The sequence below is a fragment of the Marmota flaviventris genome, chromosome 13, assembly GCF_047511675.1.
Source record: "Marmota flaviventris isolate mMarFla1 chromosome 13, mMarFla1.hap1, whole genome shotgun sequence".
NCBI classification, from domain to species: Eukaryota; Metazoa; Chordata; class Mammalia; order Rodentia; family Sciuridae; genus Marmota; species Marmota flaviventris.
The window spans coordinates 55622480-55646137 of record NC_092510.1 but is presented as its reverse complement, the minus strand read 5'-3'; the positions used below and the strand labels follow the sequence as shown (position 1 = coordinate 55646137).

The 23658-nt window shown below is 37.2% G+C and overlaps 1 protein-coding gene across 1 annotated transcript; it reads left to right on the top strand.

Moving 5' to 3' along the window:
• The first annotated feature begins 14509 nt into the window (after positions 1-14509).
• On the top strand, positions 14510-18887 carry Klhl9 (kelch like family member 9). Its single transcript, XM_027950595.2, has one exon. The coding sequence runs from the start codon at positions 15089-15091 to the stop codon at positions 16940-16942; it is 1854 nt and encodes a 617-aa protein (XP_027806396.1). The 5' UTR covers positions 14510-15088; the 3' UTR covers positions 16943-18887.
• Positions 18888-23658: the final 4771 nt, after the last annotated feature.

Below are 23658 nucleotides of genomic sequence, written 5' to 3'. Positions count from 1 at the left end.
ATACTTTCAACTCATTTGGGTAGATATCAAGCAGTGTAATTGCTGGATCATATGATAAAATTGTGTCTAGTTTCAAAGGAAACTGACAAACAGACTTTCAAAGTGGCTGTACCATTTTGCCTTCCCACCAACAATAAATAAGAATTCCTGTTGCTCTTGGTCACTTGCTGATCAAGTCCAGAGAAGAATTTCTCCAGTGGGTCTCATTCAGAGCAGCAAAAGAGCCCTTGAATATTTGCTACAGCATGTCAAGGAGGAAAAGCAATGGCCTCAATTATACTGGAACTAGTTTCGCCCATCTGTCCCCATGAACCTAACGTCAGTTTTGTTCATCAGACAAGAGGAAAGAGAGTCTCCTCATTGTCTCTGAAGTATAAAGATTCACCTGTTGATCAGACTTTAGCTCTAAGGCAATTCACAGTTCTGAAAGCAGATAGAGATGCTGAAGAACATCACCAAGCCATTGTAATAGAGAAGGAGAAAGCCACTAAATATCTTGTAGATGTTGCTGGCCTGTCTAGTAATATAGTATCTGAGGATTGGCCTTTGAGTTCTCTGAAGACCTTTCACTATTTGTGCTTTTAAATCAGAAACACAATAGTTTTCATTGACTTGAAGACCTGCACCAAGAACAAGTATCTAGAGTTCTCTGGGTGGAAGAAGTTGAATATCTGCTGGAGGATCCCATGGAGGATAAACAGACACAACCTAGGCCTCCTGGAACTGGCTGCCATGCCCCATCTTCCAAGAGAACTGGAAGTCTCTTCAGTCTCTCAGACACAAGGAAGAGGAGATTCTCCTCATTTGGCCCAGGAGCACAATGATGTTCGTACTAAGCAGGACAGAGTTCTGAGGCAGGTCACAGCCCAGAGATCCAACAGGACCAAAGGTGCCCACCACCAGGATGGTCAATAGACCTCCTACTCAGGAGGGCCATGTGGAAATGAGGATGCTGCTGGCCTGATTGATCAGGGGTCCGGGTGAACCTTGGACCCTATTTTCTGTGAAGACACTGTGTCTACACATGGCTTTCAAATAGGGAACACAATTTTCATTTTCTGAACATTTTTCAACACTGTTGCTTCTCTTTTTTGTTTTCCTTTGTGTATTCTCTCCATATGACCAGACTATGTTATCAGGCTAAATTTTTAATGTTTGCAATGGAATTTGTATTTCATAGTAAACTTCAAAAGTACTAATTTAACTGGATACTTATCAGTCAAATGAGAATGTCTGTGTCTTAAAGATTAAATGTATGTATATATAGAAAAATTCATACTTAGAAACAGGCACATACTTTGTTCATATACAAATATTGCTCCCTTTGTTCAGGAACAAATTGTTAGCCATGATCCTTACCACTTTTACTCCCTTTATTTTACACATAAAGGCAGGTTCTTCAATCCCAAGTATTTCTGTAGTTGTTTAGAGATTTACCAAACCATCTGTGGCAATTACACTTAGTAAGAAGAACTGGGTTTTGTTTGCTGCTTATTTATGAAAGAGCCTCAAAATAAGAGGTAATGAGTGTCTCTGTTGTTTCTCTCCTTCCAGAATATATTCATGCAGGACTATGTGGTTAAGTTTCACTGGGCCCCAAGTCAGGATTAATGTAGACATTGTCCTTTCTGTCCACCATTTTCTTACTGAGGTCTACAGAACTTCTCAGTCGGACAATAATCCTGGGAGGAACCCTGGTTCTTTTGAGGTACTTATGAAAGTGGATATCTTAACTGCCAGATATGTTATTTCTCCAATTCCTCCTCACTCACAAGGTGGTCTTGACATCTAGTAACACCTCTGATATAGGGTAATAAAGTGTTCTTTGTGGAAATTCTTCCAGATTCACTCCAGAGCAGGCTCAACACATATTAAGGATTTCCGTACTCATTTACTAGGGAGTGGCTGGTTTTTTCTTACCTGTGCCACTAGATTGTGTGTAAAGGACTCTATCTTTCAGTAGTGATATTCTCCTTACCTGATCCATTGTCTACAGACATCAAAAGTCTGAGAGATTCCCTGAGATACTGATAGCAGAGATTTGTTTTGCCTAAGTAGGTGGAGTTATTTTCTAATTATAATCATTTCAACTTCAGCAGTCAGGTAATTTTTATTATGCCAGTAGAGGTTTTATTGCTCAACTCTTAAATTAATGAACACCTGTTATGCTCAAAATTATTGGTCAGTTATCTAGGGGGTTGGATGGATTGTAAATGCCATCAGTGTAGAACAAGGTTAGCATATTTTGTATGTAATCCACAGAAAGCTGAGCACACACTTCATGCCATTTCCTTTTGTAGGACAAGAAATTGGTTTTTTTTGTGTGTTTCCTTGTTTGGCTTCATCATTCATCAGCTTGATGATTGGCAGAAGCCAAATATATTAGCCTTCTAGTTATTGATATCAATGGGCAATCGATCTAAATTTTTACTTATATAACTTTGAGTTTGGTTTTGGGGACCCTGATCCTCAGGAAGGGTTCCAACCTCTGACTTTAAATGAGCCACTCAGTGCAGTATGCACCATCTGTAAAGAAAAGAAAGAGGATTGATCCATCTGCCAGTATCATCTTTTTGTTCAACTATACAAAATACACAAATTTTCACAAAGATCCTTGCCATTAGAAATCGTGATCTTTTACATTGCCAATATCTGATCTGCTGGTAAAATTCTGCTATACTTATTGCTAAATGTACTTAATTACCCTCTAGTGTCCCTTCTTTTCAAGAATTTTTTTATTTAGTTTGCTTTTAAAGCAGCCTGTATTATAACCATGATTTTAGAGAGATTATATGACCTCATAAATAATCTTCCCTGTGTTGTGATGATTTGCTGAGATCCAAGGGGAAAAAACATAAGTTTTCTCAGACACTGGAAGAGCCCCCCTCACTTCCAATGCTCTGCAGAATGTTGCAGTACAAGTGTCACTCATGCTTGGGATTCTGATGTTGATCACATTTCTGTGGGAGAAGTCTGAACTGTCAGCATCCACTTCAATCTTCTTTGGTTGTAATGACAAGAAGAAGCAGGTGACTCGATTCTGGCCTCTGATGTTGTTCTGAAGTTCTGCCCCTGTTTCATTCGATGCTTTAAGCATCTCTGTTCTCCAGATTCTCAAGGAACTGCTGGCTCTTTCAACTTCTTCATGATTCGTGTTGTTTTCTTTGGTTTCTAGCAAGCAAGAGTCCTATTCCTGATGCAGTTTCCTCCTGTAGGATCAGAACAAGAAAGCATCTAAAGAGAGGCACAGATGAGCTCCTGGCTTCTTTGACAAATCACCAAGTGTAATCATGTGGGCAGGGCTCAGCTTGTGTTTCTGTGTCCAACAGGACTGCAGTAATCTAATAATAGGCATTAATTTGTAAATTGGCAACTTGCTCTTAATAGTAATGTACCACCAAATATGAGATTTTCTGCAATCAGCCCTGCATTTCTGTACTCAGATTGGCAGGTTCTCTAGCCCACTAGCATTTGAATAGTATGTAAAGGGAGTGATTATTAAAATAGGTTAAACCGGCTAGAAGCAAGAAATATATTTTTACCCTTTATCTCTCCACATAGCTACCAACTGCTCCACAGCTGAAGAGAGGATGTTGTGGGGTGCTGAGAGCCATATCCAAGGAGGAATGACACGTGGCATTTTGGGTTGAAAGGTGACCCTGCTCAGGGATTAGGGTGGCTCTGGGTTTAGGGTGGATCCTGCTGTGAATAGGGCAGCTCCAGGATTAGGGCAGATCCTGCTGGGATTAGGGCATATCCTGCTGCCTCAGATGCCTGCTCCTTTGGAGTTCCTGTTGAGTTCTGAGAGAATTGGTACGCAGAGCCCGGTGGAGGGAGGCTATTCCCAGGTAGTGTGTGTAGAGTGTCGGTGAGAGTTGGGGAAAAAAGAGTTGCTGTTTGAACCTACAAGGCTTTGTGGTGGCTCAGTTATTTTGTGCCCAGACAGACTGCGGAATTTGGTGGCCCGTACGGGGAACGAACCGCAACCTTAGCGTTATCAGCACCACACTCTAACCAACTGAGCTAACCGGCCCGCAGTCTGTCTGGGCACAAAATAACCGAGCCACCACACAGCCTTGTAGATTCAAACAGCAACTCTTTATTTCCGAACTCTCACCGACACTCTACATACACTACCTGGGAAATACCCTCCCTCCACCGGGCTCTGCGTACCAATTCTCTCAGAACCCTGCCAGAACTCAAGGGGAACTCCAAAGGAGCAGGCGTCTGAGGCAGCTGGATATGCCCTATTCCCAGCAGGATCCACCCTAAACCTGGAGCCACCCTAATCCCTGAGCAGGTTCACCTTTCAACCCAAAATGTCATGTGTCATTCCTACTTGGATATGGCTCTCAGCAGTGCCTAAAGCTCAATTTTCCCTAAGATAAAAAACTAAAGAAATATGATTCTTTCAATATTATGGTTAGTTCTTTCCAAGAAATATCCCACTTCAACTCTGGAGAAAAATCTGCAGGGGGACAGAATTCTGCCCAGAACTCTCCTCCTTCCTAGACCTGTTCTTGACCATTATCCATCTTGGCCAGTAGGTGGCACTCATTCTATGTAGGCATTTTAACAGTCTCCAGGGTGAAATGAATCATTCTTTCTATTTCCTTTTTGCACCAACTATTGTTACATCATTGTAACAGGGGATTTCCTCATTTACAAAAATATTCATCAGGAGGGTAAGGAAAAAAAAGAAAAGAAGCCCCACTTGTGGGATTTCTGAAAAACCTGGCACTGTCACTCAACTTTTGCTTTCAGTACACAGGGAAAATTGGCAGCCAGAAACCATAATGGAATGGGAAGCAGCTGTATGAATGAGAGGGCAGGGTAATGAGGAGTGAATGAAGAGAACACACTGGATTTTTCTGTAGTGGGGAAGGAGGAAACTGTTGGGATATGAGAGTGAGAGAATGGGGGTCTAGAAAAGTAGGCAGGATAGGGGAACATGACAGTTTTCAGAATCAGAAATTAAGTTTTTTCTTTTTTCTTTTCTTTCTTTCTCTTTCTTTCTTTCTTTCTTTCTTTCTTTCTTTCTTTCTTTCTTTCTTTCTTTCTTTCTCTTGGTACTGAGGATTGAACCCAAGGGCACTCAACCACTGAGCCACATCCACAGCCCTCTTCTGTATTTCATTTAGAAATAGGTCCTCACTGAATTCTTTAGGGCCTCACTAAGTTGCTGAGGCTAGCTTTGAACTCAGGATCCTCCTGTCTACCTCCTAGCTGCCTGGATTACAGCCATGTGCCACAGCGCCTGGCAGCAATTAAGTTTTATATCCTTTAACTTCAATTTAATAGGTGTTATAATTTGGATATTGAATATCTCTAAAGGTCCATATAGAAAGGCATGGTTCCTAGGGTGGAGGTATTGGGAAGTGAAATTTTAAGAGATGACGCCTGGAGAAAGGTCCTTATATCATTGAGGGTGTGCTCTTGAAGGGAACTGTGGAATCCCCCAGCCTGTTTTGGTTTGTTTTAGAATCTCCATGACTGGAGTTGTGAGCACTGCTGTAACAGATGTTCTCCTCTTGATGTACTGCCCTCACCAGAGGACAATCCAATGCAGTCACCCAGCCTTGGACTTCCACCTCCATGACTATCTACACGAGTCAAAATAAACCTCTCTTTACTTGTAGCCTGTGTCAGGTATTTGTTATGGTGGTAGAGTGTTGACTAATATAGAGGGTAACCTGCCTTTCAGATATTTATACAAATCACCATTTTTCTTAATAAAAAGCAAAGTTATTTCCAATGTGAAAGGTGACTATTTTTCAGTCTTCTCTAGGACTGAATTCCATTTTTTAGACTGTCACATTTCTGCAGTCAGTACTGAGAGAAGGTTGGGAGAATTCCCTGCTCTGCTATAGATCATAGGAAAAAATAGAGAAGTTTAAGAGGTCCTCTCACATAAACAGAGGTAGAATGGCCCCTTCTATCTCTCTGTGAAAGCCATCTCTTATGAAAGATACTTTGCTAAGGTTTGTTTAATATATTAATTCTAGATATATTTCCTCTTTATTTTATGATTGAGAACATATGACATTCAGAGAGAAGTTAGTGAATTTCTCAAGACCACACATATATCCTGACTGAATCTAGATTCAAGTCAGAATCCTATATTCATTATTGTTTAAGTTTCATATTTTGGAATTCTGCTAAGTTTTAAAATATGCTTTAAACCCACATCACATACAATCTCTTGCTTCATTGTCTTCCTTTTATTGTTAGATGCCATTTTACATTTTTTGATTTTCACCTTATTTTATTCTTTAGCTATTAGGGAAAAGAAGTTTACTCTTCCATCAAAGGCTATTATATTCATTTTAATTTGGTTCTATGTGCATCTCCCAGAGTTTATGATTGTCATGAAATTGATGCTCTACAATGCCAATAAAATATTTAATGAGGAAATGCAAGGAATTATGTTATACTAAAGAATAGAAGAATGTGTGGCAGTCTATCTCCACTACAAAATTGTGTCTATAATGACAATAGTAAAAACAATGTGACAAAAAGAAAAATTAGGGAACCAGATTATTATGGTACCTAATCCCTGAAGGCAATTTATATATGGTATTTAGATTTAAGATAAATAATATATAGAATGCTAATATGGTAGAAAGAAGTTTTTAATAAATGAATTATTATAGCCTTCTCCCATTGCTTATCTGTATCCTCCTCCTTCAATGAGAAAACTGACTCCCAATATCTTTCATCTATTTATAATTGTTCGATTCCAGTATACCTTTATATTGTTAACAAAGAACTGTTAACTAGCTGGGTGCAATATCACATACCTATAATCCCAGCTTCTCAGGAGGCTGAGGCAAGAGGATCTTGAGTTCTAAGCCAGCCTGAGCAATAGCAAGGAGCTAAGCAACTCAGTGAGACCCTGTCTCTAAATAAAATACAAAATAGGGCTGGGGATGTGGCTCAGTGGTCAAGTGCCCCGAGTTCAACCCCCAGTAACAAACAAACAAAAGAATTGTTAACTAAACCAAGAGTGGTAGCACACACCAGTAATCCCAGCAATTCAGGAGGCTGAGGCAGGCGGATCACAAGTATGAGGCCAGCCTTTGCAACTTGGCAAGACCATGTCTCAAAGTAAAAATAAAAAAGGATGGGGATGTAACTCAATGATAGAGAGCCCCTAGATTCAATTCCCAGATGAGAGAAAGAGAGAGAGATAGAAGAGAGAGAGAGAGAGAGAGAGAGAGAGAGAGAGAGCTAACTCCATGGAAGACGAGATGAAGGGACCGAAACTAGCTCTTTCTTTAAATTCCCTGTTCCTATCCATGTCACTTCTATCACAGTTGTTGGCTCCAACTTCTAGCATTTTCCACACACAGGCCTCCTCTCAGACTTTGCACTGCATGCCTCATGCCTCTCCTCAGCAATTCAGACACCATAACATCTGGGTAGGGCCCTCTTTCCTGAGGCCTGAGTCCCAGCTCTCAAACCTCCCTCCTCTAAGCTCCATGGATACCACCATCAGTAAGGGGCTTCCTGTCCTCAGAACAATCTCAGTTCCTCTTTTGAGCTTGTGCATCATGACAGGCCACATTTTTCTCATTGTCTTCCCCACCCAGTCTTGGGAGTAGTACTTTTTCAGATCAAAAACATCTGTTTATCCAATTTCCTATATCAAATCTGTTAACATAATTGATACCATTTCTATTTTTCTAACTAAATAGTGACCAACACAAAAGAAAATTCAAAAAATCAACTGTAAAACATTGGTAAAAATATAGCCTTACAAATATATTTTTGCACTGTTTTGAATGGAAATTATTAGAGCCTTATAAGGGACAGCTGTCAGTAAATATGCATATACAATTTGACTAAGCAATTTTACTTCTAGGTAACCGGACATACGTACAGTCTCTCATGGAGAAAAAGGATTTATTTCAGCATTGTTAGGATACCATATGCTAAATATGCATATGCTTATTCAAATATTTAATTAAATTATATTCTCTCACATACATAAATTTGAACTTGTGTGCTGCAGTAAAAAAAATTTATAGGTAAAAATTACATTTAAAAGTGAACTGTTGAATGATGTTTATGATATAACATCACATATGTTAAAACTTACACAACAAATATTTTATATATGTGTATAAACTATGAAGATAGTCACCAATCTTCAAACAGATGTTAAAACTTGGGAAGGGATAGGAACTGGGAATTGATCTCTTGTGTTCAAGGGGAATTGATTTATTGAAATTGATTACATTTTTAAAATATCAGTATGTATATATTTGTAGAGTTCTTGTGCAATTATAAAAACACTAGCAAGTATTCATTCACCATCATGTCTTCAAGGTCACGTTCATAACAGTTGCACTGCAAAGTCCTTTTTTCTTCTCCTTCAAATGCCTCTCTCTTGCCTCTTGTTCCTGACTTCTAGCTGGTTCTTTTGTTCCATGAATATTTATTATCATCATCACTGTTAAGAATTTTTATTTGTTATTACTATTATAAAGTGGTAGTATTTGTTACTATTTCTGATTATTCATTATGAGATCAACACAGTTAATTATGATGATAATAATTATCACAGCTATGACTACTGTGCCCCTGATGCTTTATATAATTTACTCAATAAATTCTCACAATATCTCAATGAGATTTTTCAAAGTTTAAAAACTATACTTCATCTTCTTATGAAGATGAAGACAATTGCACAAATTATGCAGCAAGTTGATAGAAAGACTAAGGACAGGGCCCAGTCAGCAAGTTTACAGTTCATCTGGCAAAGACAGGCCTATTGCCTGACTGCATGCAATATTTTGAGATCCATTTTCCTTAAAACTTGCATGGCTTCAGTATATTCTTTAGCCATCAAAATACATGTATTGGGCTGGGGATATAGCTCAGTTGGTAGAGTGCCTGCCTTCCATGCACAAGACTCTGGGTTCAATCCCTAGCACCACAAAAAAGAAAGAAAGAAATACATGTGTAGTCATTAAATTCTGTTTTGTTCAGTAATGTACTTGTGCAGGTTAATATTATCTTTTAATATGGGAACTCTATAAAAACATAGGTTTGAAGTAAGGAGAGCCAGAAGGTCAATGGTGTATTTTAATTAGGTAAGAGCCATCAAAACTATTCACTGGAATCTGTTTGAAGTGAATCAGAGACCTCCCCTTCACAGTTCTCTCATCTTTCAGGGACAAGACAGAACAGGAACATGCCACTAATTCTAGCACAGGGTAATTAGTGCTTTAAAATCAGCTGTAGCCATCTCTAGACATCTTTAGTGCTATGAGTTAACTCTGCCAAGGCATTAGGGTTTAAGAAAGATGTAGTAATTAGCTAGGTTTTTCGTAAGGGGTGATTAGGAAATTTCCAGGCGGATATGGAGCAAGACTGCTCTTTTTTAACATGGTGTCAGAGGTGGAAAGTGATGTTGTAATCCTTATGCAAGCTATGATGAATATATTTTCTTATAGTCAAGAGACTTATTGCAAAAAGTGAATTTGTGAAACCAAGACAAAAAGAGACATTCAATAGGACATGTACTCAAAATATGATTGTGCTCAAAACTCTTCAGATTTTCAGGCTCCACCCACTTTCTAGTGTCAGATGGCAGGTGTGTGTATGGCGGGGTGTCATTCACCAGGAATCTAGGGTCTTCACAACAGGCTGGAGGAAGGAATCACATTTTGACTCCTTTTTCTCTCTCCATAGCTGCCTGTGGCCCAAATATGCTACATCCTCCTTAAGTCTGAAGACCCTTTCTCTTTGTAACAAAGACTATGACAATAGGATTATCCCCATATTGGGGTTAATTTCTGGCTCAAAAGTTCTCTTTTCAGCTATGGAGAAAATTTTCCCCCAGAAAAGAACTTTCCTAAATCTGAAGCTGATCCTCAGACTTGGTCTCAGGCCCTACCACACGTGGCCACCAGGGGCCGCTGTTCCTAGAGAGGGCGTAATCTCAGTAACCATATCCTGCTGTTTCCTCTAAACTAAGTGGTTGCTCTCATATTCAAAAAAAAATTTTAAAAGGCGACTACTTTTATATATGTTTTTGCAAAACCTGGAAGTATTATTCAACTTGTACTTTCTATATGTGTCTATATGGGAAACTTCAAGCCAGAAAGCACGACAGAAAAGGAAGCAGCTGTGTAAGACTGCCTGCACAGGTGAAGAGTGAAGGATGAGGATGGCCAGCATTTCTACCTTGGAGAAGGAAACTACTGCAATGTGGAAATAAGAGAACAGATCCAGGAAAGCAGGAGATGCCCGGAGCGTGCTGGGTTTCAGAATTAGTAAAATATAATATGTCTTTCCCATTCAACCCCAAGATTCCTCAAAATACCTAATTCTGATTCAAGCCCCTGTGCTGACTGAATATGTCAGACATACTTTTAATATGATGTAAAACTATTTTTTTAGTCTTGAAGATTCTTACCGGAATTCAAGTGAAAATTCACACACACACACACACACACACACACACACACACACACATTTGGCCATCCAGCTATGGAGAAAGAGATGGTACAATTTTTACACTATTTGACAGAAAAAAAAAGAAATGTAATATTCTCATGTAGATTTACATTGAGAAAATAAATACCCATATTTATTAGCAGCTAATTCTGAAGAAGGAACTGTCCTAAATGGTTTTAAATGCACTCATATTTTGTATTCCATTTACCATTTGAGAAAACTGAAGCTCAAGGAAGTTGAGTTACCTCTGAGAAAAGGAGTTCCATGCAGAATACCACAGTCACATATGATTTTTAATATGTAGGATTTCTGTGATTGCTTTGAATTTGTTTTCTTATTTTCAGAATTATTCTTCCTTATTGTTGAAGGGCTTGTATTTTTGGTGGCGACATTTGTATTTTCTGCTGGTTTTAGTTTACTTTTTTGTTCTTTACCTTAAATTTTCCAGAAGAAAAAAAAAATCTCTGATCCAGTTCCACTTTCCATCTGATGAAAGAAGTTTTTTGATTTAGTTTTAAATTGATATTGACTATTATAGGACAATTCTAAAGTTAACCAGAAAAGATCAGAGAATATAAAGGAAAATTTCATACATTATTAGCCTTACCAAAAAAAAATGTACTATATTATAAAACAGCAACAAAATAAACATGGTGACAGTGAGGAAAAGCAAGTGGCCCAATAGTAATAAAGAAATTAATCCCAGAAATTGTTGGATTATATGTAGTAGTTAAATTTAGAATTAAGGGCATTTTAAATGGTAATAAGGAAGAGAAATTTTAATAAATGGTAAAAAGATAATTCCTGGTAATCTAGACAAAATGTCAATTTAGATTCTCATAGATAGATGAAAAATATAATTGAATGTAAAAGTAACTTTGAAAAATTTAAAATATAAAAAGGAATTGATAATTTGTAAGTTCAACAGATAATGAGAATGGGGATTTGTTCTATATGCTCAATATTCTGGCACTAGGGGAAAATATAAAGAAAATGAACAGTTGTTAGCAAACATAAAATTGACAGAGTGCATCACAGAAATATTGCTACCATCTGCATAAAAGGTTTATATTCACTTTTTAAGAAATAAGGAAGTATAAAAGCATAATCTATAAGAATAACACAAAACTACAGTTAATGTCATTAACATAAAACCCAAATAAAGAGAATTAAACATTGAAGACAATAAAATGCCAAGTATTCTAACCCAATAGTATCTAAGAACTATTGAACAACTATTGGACATTTTACTCTGTTAATCACATTAATAGACATTTTAACCTATTTTATAAAAGAAATAAAATGCTGATAGTATATGCTTGTACAACATTTATTCCTTGCAATCTATCCTTTAAGAAAAGTTTGTAAAAAGGTTACAAAATTATATCAATAATACTACACACATTTTTTCCCTACGAGCTACCCTATTTACCTTTCCTTTCATAGATAAACTTCTCAAAAGAAATTTCTATCCATTTGGTCATTAATATCTTTCCTCTTGTTTACCTTAGTGTATTCCACCCTGGATTCTGCTGAATTAAATCTGTCAACCTAGTCTTTGCTTTTTCTGAATATAAGACATCATATCTTAAAAACAGCTCTTCATAAAGCACCTCTTATCATGACTTTCTCCTGGCTGCTCTCCTCTTATGCTACCATTCTGTTTTAGTGGGCTTTGCAAATTTTCATTCACTTTCCTATATTTCAAAATGAAAGTCCCCAAGATTCAGGTTTTGATCTTCTCCTCAATCTCTACTTACTTTCTATGAGACTTCATTCATTCCCCCAGATCCATAAATTAATGTCTCTAGACAAAGCACTCTCTAATTCCCCAACTATATGTTCAATTGTCAAGACTGAGTCTCTGCATCCTTCAGTTTCTGATGACAGAAGACCTTTTCTTAGGCCTACAAAGTTAGCATATAATGAAGTTAAAATTAATTGAGTAATATGTTTATGTCTCCTTCAAAAAAAGAAGAAAAGCTCGAGGAAGAGGAAAATTCCAGAAGGGCTGAAATTGTTTTCTTTTACCCCAAAGACAGTCGTACAAGTGTTACTTGTAAGAAATTAATGAACAAACTAAATTTCCTTTCTTCACTTTAGGTTGTAAAATCAGCCCTCTTATTCAGTTGTCAAGAATAGACAAATGCAAAAAGACATGAAAGTAATACTTCAAATAATAAAGAGAAAAAACAATAAAGATGATGCTTTTATGTAATTAATACAATGTAAAGGTAAACATGATATCATACATGCGAAAACACTGAAATACAATAAATGCATCAGAATCAAGAGCTAAGTACATGAATAAATTAATAATGTTATCTATATTGGTCTGATGATGCTAAGGACTGTATGCTTTAACACAGAGTTAATACCACCAACTGTTGTGATAAATTTTATTCATTTAATTTAATGATAAAGTCAGAAAAAACAGTATTTTGAAATGACTAAATGTGGGAGTATGAAGTATATCTGTCCCTAATAATCCTTAAGATCTGATTCCTGAGCTATTAAGTCTTATGGACTGTCTTTGGGAAGTTATGTGGATTTCTTCTTCCTTTTCCTGATGGAGACTGATTCACAGCTAGTAAGGAGTCATTATGGCTCAAGAGAATCCTTCCACCCTCAACTCCTGCACAAGCAGATCTCCAGGACTTCCCAATATGGAATTCTCCAGGCCAGTCATTTCAAGCAACCTCTTGGGCTGAACAGGTTGAAGATCTGCAGGAGCATCTTGTGGTGGTCTAAGTCTTCTGGACCTTGCTGACATCTACCAGAAACAAAAGGGGAAAAATGGAAATTGAGTAAATGTTCATCAACAGGAGACTGGTTAAATAATTTATGGCACAGTCAGTAGACAACAACACAATAGTTTAAAAATACAAAAAAAAAAAGCTCTGTGTATACTAATTCTGGAAGATCTTACAGTAAACAAAGTAAGGTGCAGAAGAGTATGTATATGGTATGCTATTGTTTCCATAAAAATGAGGAAGTATAATAAAAATATGTAACTGTATTCTTGACCTTTACATGGATTTCTATACATGTAAAGAAACTTCAGAAGGATTGAAAGACAGTAATAAATTCAAACTTTGGAAATGTTGCAAAAACACTGTGTCCAAGTATACATTCATTCCTATGTCAGAACTTAAATTTGCTCATAATTGAAGAAATGCAAGTTAATAACATATCCACAAAGAGAAAAACAGCAGATGGAAAATGTACACTCAAATATTGTCAGTGATGATATTTTGGAAATACTGACTGAATATTCTATCAAATACTATCGAAAAAAGTTAAATTTATTGTCCCAATTCTAGAAACATTACAGATTCTATAAAACAACCAAGGACAAGTAAGCATATAGGAAGGAACAAATAATAGGCGGAGTAAATTACAGTACACAGTAATTGGAAAATTGTATAGCCATTGAAAAGTGGTGAAAGGAAAACAAAAGCATTAGAAATTATTTAAGATGGCAGGGCTTTGCACTGCGAGCCAAAAATCTAGAATGTATTTACATACTATGACTACAATTTGGTTGAAAGATAAATACTGTTTTTTAAGTGAATTAAAAAATTTGGAAAATATGAACCAAAATTATAATTAAAGTGAGTATGAATTAAATTGTGTGGGACAAAAATTATAAAGTGTTTTATGGAGAAATAAATGTAAGCATCCTCTTGCAACTTCCTCCCCTTCCGCCAGGTTTCTTCTCAATTTGTACAAAAGCTGCCCTTTATTGTTATTTAAAGGCAGAAGCCAAGAAGTGTAAATCTTAAAGAAAAAGCATGCACTTGGCAAGAGAGAAGGGCTCAGACACCTAGAAAACTAACAAACGCACAGCCTTAAGTACACGCAGTCACTCAGAGGCCCAGGCACTCTCACAGGTTGGAGCGCTCAGACGCTGGCCTTCCGCCCACCCAGCATCACTTCCTCCCCCCCAGCCCCGCCCCGCCCTCCCAGCCTCCCGCGCACTCCCCGCCTCCCGCGCACTCCCCTTCCCCCACTCTCGCCCACCAGCAAGGCCTGGTAGCCGCGCAGGCGCAGTAGCAGTGCAGCCGCTCCTAGCCCGGGGGATCCTGGGACTAGGCCTTTCCGGAAGGACCGGCTTGGTGTACGGGATTAGGCCAGTGTTCCAGACCCAGGTCCAGGCCCTTGTTCCAGGTCCTTGCTTGAAGATACGCTGGTGGCCGCGGTGACGCTCCAGTGACAACGGAAGGCGCAGCGGGCCGCTCGCTGAGGTGCCCGGCCTCGCCACCGACGAGCCTCGGAGACGCAGTACGTGGCAGCGCCTCCCCCTTGGCTCGGAGCGCAACTGTTGAAGGCGCGGCGGCTCAGGCCGGACGAGGTGAACCGGGTCATTTAACTGGCTTCAGGTGATGAATCATCAACCTAACAATCAGATTTGAGGCCCACAGCTCATTGTGGTCCTGCTTCAGGACAGTTTTCTGTGGATGAGTGACTGGTGTGTCCGGAGAGGTGCCGCAGTGACTGCTTGCCCTTGATAAGGAAAGCGAGCTTGCCTGCTCTTTTGGACATACTCGTTTCCTGTAAAACGGTCAGGTTCTAACTTCTTTGTCTGGCATACATCTCCGTGCACGAGAAAGGCTTTCACATGAAAGTGTCTCTCGGTAACGGAGAAATGGGCGTCTCTGCCCACTTGCAGCCTTGCAAGGCTGGAACCACACGATTTTTTACCAGCAATACTCATAGTTCGGTGGTATTGCAAGGCTTTGATCAGCTTAGAATAGAAGGATTGCTTTGTGATGTGACTCTGGTACCTGGTGATGGAGATGAAATCTTCCCTGTCCACAGAGCTATGATGGCGTCTGCTAGTGATTATTTCAAGGCAATGTTCACTGGTGGGATGAAAGAACAAGATTTAATGTGCATTAAGCTTCATGGAGTGAACAAGGTTGGTCTGAAAAAAATTATTGATTTTATTTATACTGCAAAACTTTCTCTTAATATGGACAATCTTCAGGACACACTTGAAGCTGCCAGCTTTTTACAAATTTTACCTGTTTTGGACTTCTGTAAAGTCTTTCTCATATCAGGAGTTTCTTTAGATAACTGTGTTGAAGTTGGACGAATTGCTAACACCTACAATCTTATAGAAGTGGATAAATATGTTAATAATTTCATCCTGAAGAACTTTCCTGCTTTATTGAATACAGGAGAATTTCTAAAACTCCCTTTTGAACGGCTTGCCTTTGTACTTTCCAGTAATAGTCTTAAGCACTGTACTGAACTTGAACTCTTCAAGGCTGCCTGCCGCTGGCTGAGGTTGGAAGATCCTCGAATGGATTATGCTGCAAAATTAATGAAGAATATTCGATTTCCACTAATGTCACCACAGGACCTCATCAACTATGTGCAGACAGTAGATTTCATGAGAACAGACAATACCTGCGTGAATTTGCTTTTGGAAGCCAGCAATTACCAAATGATGCCATATATGCAGCCAGTGATGCAGTCAGACAGAACTGCCATTCGGTCTGACTCCACCCACTTGGTTACATTAGGAGGAGTTTTGAGGCAGCAGCTGGTTGTCAGTAAAGAATTACGAATGTATGATGAAAGGGCACAGGAGTGGAGATCTTTAGCTCCCATGGATGCTCCTCGTTACCAGCATGGCATTGCTGTCATTGGAAACTTCCTTTATGTAGTTGGTGGTCAGAGTAATTATGATACGAAAGGAAAAACTGCTGTTGATACAGTTTTCAGATTTGATCCTCGGTATAATAAATGGATGCAGGTGGCATCATTAAATGAAAAGCGTACATTCTTCCACTTGAGTGCCCTCAAAGGACATTTGTATGCAGTTGGTGGGCGCAGTGCAGCTGGTGAGTTGGCCACAGTTGAATGTTACAATCCACGAATGAATGAATGGAGCTATGTTGCAAAAATGAGTGAACCACACTATGGCCATGCTGGAACAGTGTATGGAGGCTTAATGTATATTTCAGGAGGAATTACCCATGACACCTTTCAAAATGAGCTCATGTGTTTCGACCCAGATACAGATAAATGGACACAGAAGGCTCCAATGACTACAGTCAGAGGTCTGCATTGCATGTGTACAGTTGGAGACAAGCTCTATGTCATTGGTGGCAACCATTTCCGAGGAACAAGTGATTACGATGATGTTCTAAGCTGTGAATACTATTCACCAACCCTTGACCAGTGGACACCAATTGCTGCTATGTTAAGAGGTCAAAGTGATGTTGGAGTTGCTGTTTTTGAAAATAAAATCTATGTTGTTGGTGGATATTCTTGGAATAATCGCTGTATGGTAGAAATTGTCCAGAAATATGACCCAGAAAAGGATGAGTGGCATAAAGTTTTTGATCTTCCAGAGTCACTTGGTGGCATTCGAGCTTGTACCCTCACAGTTTTTCCACCTGAAGAAAACCCTGGGTCACCATCTAGAGAATCGCCTCTTTCAGCACCATCAGATCATTCTTAGGTCCAAGGTGTAATACCTTTGCAGTGCATCTTGGATGATGACATACTTCCCTTTAATTGTATCTTATAATGATTGGTACAGTTATTTGGCAAAAAGGTAACTTACGTTATTTGTCTTGTTTGGCTTAGTATGTTTGTCAAATGGTTAGCAAGTGCATTCTGAAAATGTATTCAGCATATCCAGCTGTTTTAACACCCAAAAAAAAACATAGAAAAATGTTTAAATTAGATGTATTTTTGTGGTGTTACATTAGTTAAATTGTAAGTCACTGTAGTAAATGTATAATTATGTCCATTGTGCTTCAAAGTTGAAAGTTTTCATCTGACTGAAAAACATCAGAGGGAAGCCACTTACTCTGATACACAAAAGATTGTCAAGTGTTATTAGCTTCCTCATTGCATGGTTTTTGGCATATCAGTCAACTGTTCAGGTTGGGTGGTTGTACTCCGAATATAGTTTCTTAGGCAGACAGAAGAAGTAGTAAAAAGATTTACCAGAAGAAGTAGCACTAAGTCAGGATTTGGAATCTATAGAAAAAGAAAAGGAGAATAAAGGCATACACACAACACAAACATGCACACACACATTCATACATATGTGTATAAATACACACATAGAATTTTGTGTATGTAGAAAAAAATTAACACTTAAACTATAGTAAAATTGTTCTTAATATTTTTTTTTTTTTTATTTCACACAGTAGCAGTTTTTATTTAAATGGGAATTCGTTACCACAGAATGTTGTAGTCACATATAGCAGTTAGATAGCTAAGGGCTACAACGTATTAAATTGGCAACCAGATTTGTCATTAAACTTAACTGTTACTTCAGATGAAGCTTACATTTTCTGCTTGTATATTTTTTTTCCGTAGAGTTGCTTTTATACTGATTATTTAGTAACGGTCAATTGAACTCTGCTTTCTTCTATCTTTTCAGTAAAATTTATGATACAAAAAAAGCAAATATGGAAGGATTCTGTGCAGCTATAGGATTTTAAATTCAGTCTCCCAATTTAGTCATTCTGACAGGATTATTTTGTAATTTGGGTTGATTGTCCTGGTGCTGCTCTGGCCCATGTGCATATTGAGCTATGTGATCTGCCTCAAGGCTGTGGTCTGAGCAAGCAGGAGATAAACTCTCTTCTGCATCAAATCAGAAAAATGTCCTTTCAGCCATGTCTCAAGGACAGGACCAACTTCAGATTCCCTAAGAAGCCATCTACAGAAAATGTAATGTAAAAACACTATTGCCTTGCAAGAGGCAGACCTAAACAAGATCTTTAATATCAAGGCGTATACCAACTAGTTGAGATTACATAGGGAAATTTTAATAGGACTTTACCAACAAGTGGAATTATAAGAGTCCTCTAAAATCAGTGATTCTGAAGTGCTTTCCTGGAATAATTGTCTACTTGAAGAAAAAAATAATTATATAGATAGACCTAAATATCTGTATCTATATAGTCCTATAGCTGGGAGTTATCAGGGTATAAATAAGAACAATTTTCTCTTTGTTGACAATTCCATAATAAAACTCAGGAAACAAAGCAAAAGGAATTGGCTTCCAGGGATCTGAACATTACTTACTGCCCACATGAGTTGATCCATTTTAATGTTTTTTATGATTTCTGCATTAGCAGAAATTTTCATATTTTCTATGTTTTTTTAATGACTTAGTTTTTTTATTACTAAAATAGCACATTTCAGTACATTTAGAAAATAGAAAAAGTAGAAATTGCTGTAACTTTGTGTATTGAATAAGCAAGAAATGGCATCCCAATCATTTCTTTGATTATTAATGAGAATGAATATTTGTGTATTTTGGGTAGCTATGTTTCCTCTTTGGTCAAATGTTCATGTCATTTTTGTGATATCTATTGGAGTTGCTTTGTTTTTCATACCAAGTTACAGGATCTCTTTATATAATAAATAGAATTTAACTGGCATTTGCTTGCATTAATTTTTTTCAATCTATTATGGTTTAAAACAACTTAGGTCCATTCAGTTAATTTTTGAGATCAGACTTGTCCAACTTTTTTGCTCTTTGACCTTTTGGGGATAACTACTATGATTTATTTTTAATGTCAGTGCTAATTCTGACATGCCAAGGTGATATTGTCCTGCTCACTTTTTAGTCTGTGTAAACTTTTTATTTTATTGGAAAAATATTTTCGGTTTCTATTATATTTGATCCTGCTGCTTTGAAATTAAGTATTGCTTAACCAGGTAAGTTAACCTTTCCATCTACATCACCTCCCAGCCTGACACACCCCACCTCTTATTTTTTTACTTGCCAGTTTTCTGCACTTGACAGATCTGTTGGCAGTTAGACAATAGCTGACTGAAGCTGTGCTGATAATACTAGTTAAACTTAGAACTCCTTCCTTAAAGAGATGGACATTTTAAGTGGCTTTGAAATGATTGACTAGAAAGAGATTTATTTTCATAAGCTGGTAATTTAAGGAAAAATTTAGACTGGAAAAATATTTAAAGAAGAGTATCAAAAGAAAAAGCAGAACTTGTGAACCTTTTTGATATAAAAATAAGTTGTTTCTATTATAAAGAGTACAGGGAAACTAAAGTAAATAAAAAATTATTCATGATTTCACATTCCAAAGATATTTCAGTGAATACTGAATATACATCTAACATTTTTAAGTAGTTTTTCAAATATGCCAGGCCCTAAACTAAAAGATAGATTCTTAAAAAGAAAAAATACAACTTCCAAAGATACAGACTGCTATCACGACTTTTACTTTTTTTTTTAACCTAAAAACAGTAGAAAATAACTTGTAAGGTGTTTTTTCCTAATTATCAACGCAAGTGCATTAAGAAAAACATTTCATTTTTACACATAAACCCAGACTTCTTACAAATACAATTATAATAATCCCCACAAACTCCACTGATAAATGGGAAACTGAAGTTTAGAGAGGGAAACTTACCCTAAAGTCTTTCAGAATTTCTTGGAATTGGTTGAGCTATGGATAGGACTTGGGTTTTAATCTCTGAGCCTTATTATGATACCTGATCTTTATCCTCTAATATCCCATTGTTGAGCATATATTTATGACTGGATGGTGGTTAAAAGAAGATTTAGATGTTCATTAAGGATGAACATGCTGCAGAACTGCTGAAGTTGTGTTCATTAACCAAATATACTTAAAAATAATAGCTGGTTCTGTTTTGTCATCACTGAGCAGCTGCTTTCTAGAAGCAATGTTATTCTGCCATCTGCTGGTTGAAATTGAAAGTCCTTATTTAGTTCGATTCGGAAAATGTTGCCTCCTTTAAACAAAATAGTAGTAACAGAATCAGAAAATCTTGTAGTATATGTGACAGTTAAAGGCTAGCCAATAATATCAGTTATGTAATTAAATATGAAAAGGGACACTAATTTGGTAAATTGTAGGTTAAATATTCAGAAGAATGTGTTTTTGATATCACATAAAAGTAGATTTAAATTGCTGGATTTTTATTTTATTGATAATATAGTTTGAATAGAATATCTGCCACATTTCATTCAGATTCTACACATTCACACTACTTGCTGCTTTTTTTAAAAACTGGATTCTGCAAACCTTTTTATTTTTATCTTTTAGCAGCAAGCCTTATCACAAAGAAAGTAATTCTTTTTAACCACATTAAGGATGTAATGCAGTATATCCAAGAAAAGGTAAATCTGACAACCTCATAATAGTCTAAATAATTTCTGCTGTAGCCACCTAGGTTTCACTGAGTCCAACAAAGAATTGCATACATAGCACACACGTATATGATAAAATAGCTTCAATACCAGCTAACCCATCCATGGAATCAAAGAAAGCCTGTTTCATGGCTGTGTGAACAGCACAAGTATTGAACTACTTCTTCATTCTCCAAAGTAGTGTTTTAGAGCAAATTATTCTCATTCCTACCCTCAGGATGGATGAGACTGAAAACAGGTGATCTTTTAGCAGAGCTTTACTGAGGAATATCAAAAATTCACACAGCCCCATATTTCTTTTCTACACAGAACTGAATGAACACAGTCAGTTTACACACAATATTTAAACAAGATGAGTATAGAGCTGATGACAACATCAATGGGACCCATGCTTCAGATGTTTTGTCGTATATAGCCACTTTTCTAAGTCAGTCCTTAGAGAATGTCTTGCTGTCCATTGGTCCATCTTCCAGAATGCTGTTACAATAGAGCCTTACAGAGTTTTAGCATTCTTTGCCTCCATTTTACCCAACACCCAGTTTGCATAGTACATATTTGTGTGGTTATGGGGGAAAGTTGACTTCTGTTGGTTCAAATAATTTTCTTTTACTTAAGGAATATACTTTACCACTTGGAAGCCATAACATTCTTTCAGCCAAGAATTGGTGACCCATAAAAACTACTTTTAATTCATGTTAAACATACCTAGTATGAAATCCTAGCTTAAGTCAGTATTACATTTTTTTCTATATGCTAGGTAGTGTTTACGTCATCTCTTTTTAACATTAATCTTTCTACCCTTCTTTAGATACGGAAATTACAAAGTAGACTGCCCCAAACTTTGCATACCTTCACCTCTCCTTCTCTACTCCTCCCACACATTTACTTGGAGGCATCACTTAAGCTCAAAGATTGGGGAAAGAATTTTCTAACCTTCAAGGCTATCTCTTCATGATTAATCCATTACCTAAACATAATTTACTTTACTCTTCAAGGGGAGTAGGTTATGGATTTTGAAAGGACTGCAGCCAATAACAGTTACTCTCTCAGCCTTTGAGTGATTGCTTCTTTCTTCTAGTGACTGCCTCAAGTCCACTGTGTTCATCGAAATTCCAGAATAAACAGTAATTCATACTAATTAGCTCAAACACTTTAACCCAGACCTGACACCCTTTTATCCTATTGCTTCCTTAGAATCTTTCAGGGCAAGTCTGATCCCTATTAAAAAATCCCTTCCCACTCCCTCCTGCTCTTTAGCATGGTTCTTTGTGGGGGGTGCTTCTACATACTGCAAAAGTTAAAGAACTTGGATTGGTTTGATTATCAAGTCAAAATCACTAGGAAATCTGTTGCCAGGGGCTTGCGAATGGGCTTCATTACAACTTTAGGAAAAGAAGGAGTGTGGGAATCCCCAGAGAGAAGAATGTAACTTTTCAGCCCTATCGGTGACTATTTAGGTGACTATTTATCTCTGACCAGCCCTATTTGTGGTCAGAGAGAAACAGCATTAGAAAATGGCAGTTCCTTCCAGTTATTACTAGCAGGATCAAAGTATGGTTTGCATGTACAAATATGCCACAATGAAATAATCATTCTGTGTATTAAAATGCATTAATTTTTAAAAAGTGGTGATCAGTGTAGTTTTCTGGCTTGTGTTGTTTTTATAAGGTATTCCCATAATTCAGCAAGCACCACATCTTTTTATTACCTCTGTTTAGTCATCAGCCTTACATTCATCTATATTCTTTACTAAGACACCTCATGAATATCTTCTGAACTTAGTTAGATCTAACTCTTTGGTTACTATTTCCTAATGACTATTTCCCAATGGATCCACTGCCCTCCTTTATGTACAATATGTGCAACAAAACCCCAATCTAGTTTTTAAAATATAGGTGGAAGAGTCTTTCTAATGTGTGTTTGGTAAGATCAATGCATTGTTTGAAATATTTCAATATTGGCAATTACTATTTTTGTGAATTACAATCCTGATTGTTTTCAAAGCCTTTTAATTTCTACTTCCCTCTCCAACTCCATCTCTATGTGTTTCTAAATTTTCTTTCTTTCTCTGATTCTGCATGCTCCCTCTGGCCACTACACTTTGACATTCATTGCTCCCTGTTTTTGAACACTTTGAGCATTATGCATTTTTGTGGCTAACTTCTAAATATTCTTGAGATGCCAGCTTAGCAGTCACTTCTGGATGAGCTTTCTCTGATCCATACAATTCATGCATGCTCCCAGTATCCTGTACTACTCCATCACAGTCATTGATATGACTATAAGTGAATGCTTTCCTGCCTATATCCCCACAAGACTGGAAGTTCTGTGACAGCAGGAAGTGTGTCTACTTTTCTCACTGTACCTGTCACTCATTACACTGCCAGTAACTAGAAGGTAGAGAGAAAATGTATTCACTACTTACTTGTTGAAGTTTCAGGCTGAATGATTTTATATTGCTCTTTGGTTTCTAGTTCATGCAACTGCTAAATTGAATTAACAACCATCAAATATGATTACCCTAAGAAACCAAAAGTAAAACTGAATTCACTCTAGCTGATTTAATCTGTTACAGTCTCTTGTTCATCTCCTTAATAGCCCAAGAAAGTATTTCTACCTTATTACTTCTTATTTAGAGTTGTCTTCTCTGGCAGAGTGCTTCATTATAAAACATAAAATCTTTATTTAATTTACCAATAGAGTCACAAGGATAAGTACATTGCCTAGAACAGAAATAACTTAAAATATTTATGAATAAATGGAATTAACATTCCTTTTGGATTTGAAGGCAGATTAAAGGTTTAGGATACTTCATATTTCTTCAACAGTATGAGTAAGACCAAACTTTTACAATATAGATTTAACTTCCTCACCCTCTCCAAGCAAAAGAAACCATATTTATATGGAGGCATAGCTGACCATATTTACAAAGAATAAATTTTGCAAACACAGCAATTATCGTGTTTTAATTTTTACACATTAAAAACTTAATTTCATTCTACTCAAAAGTA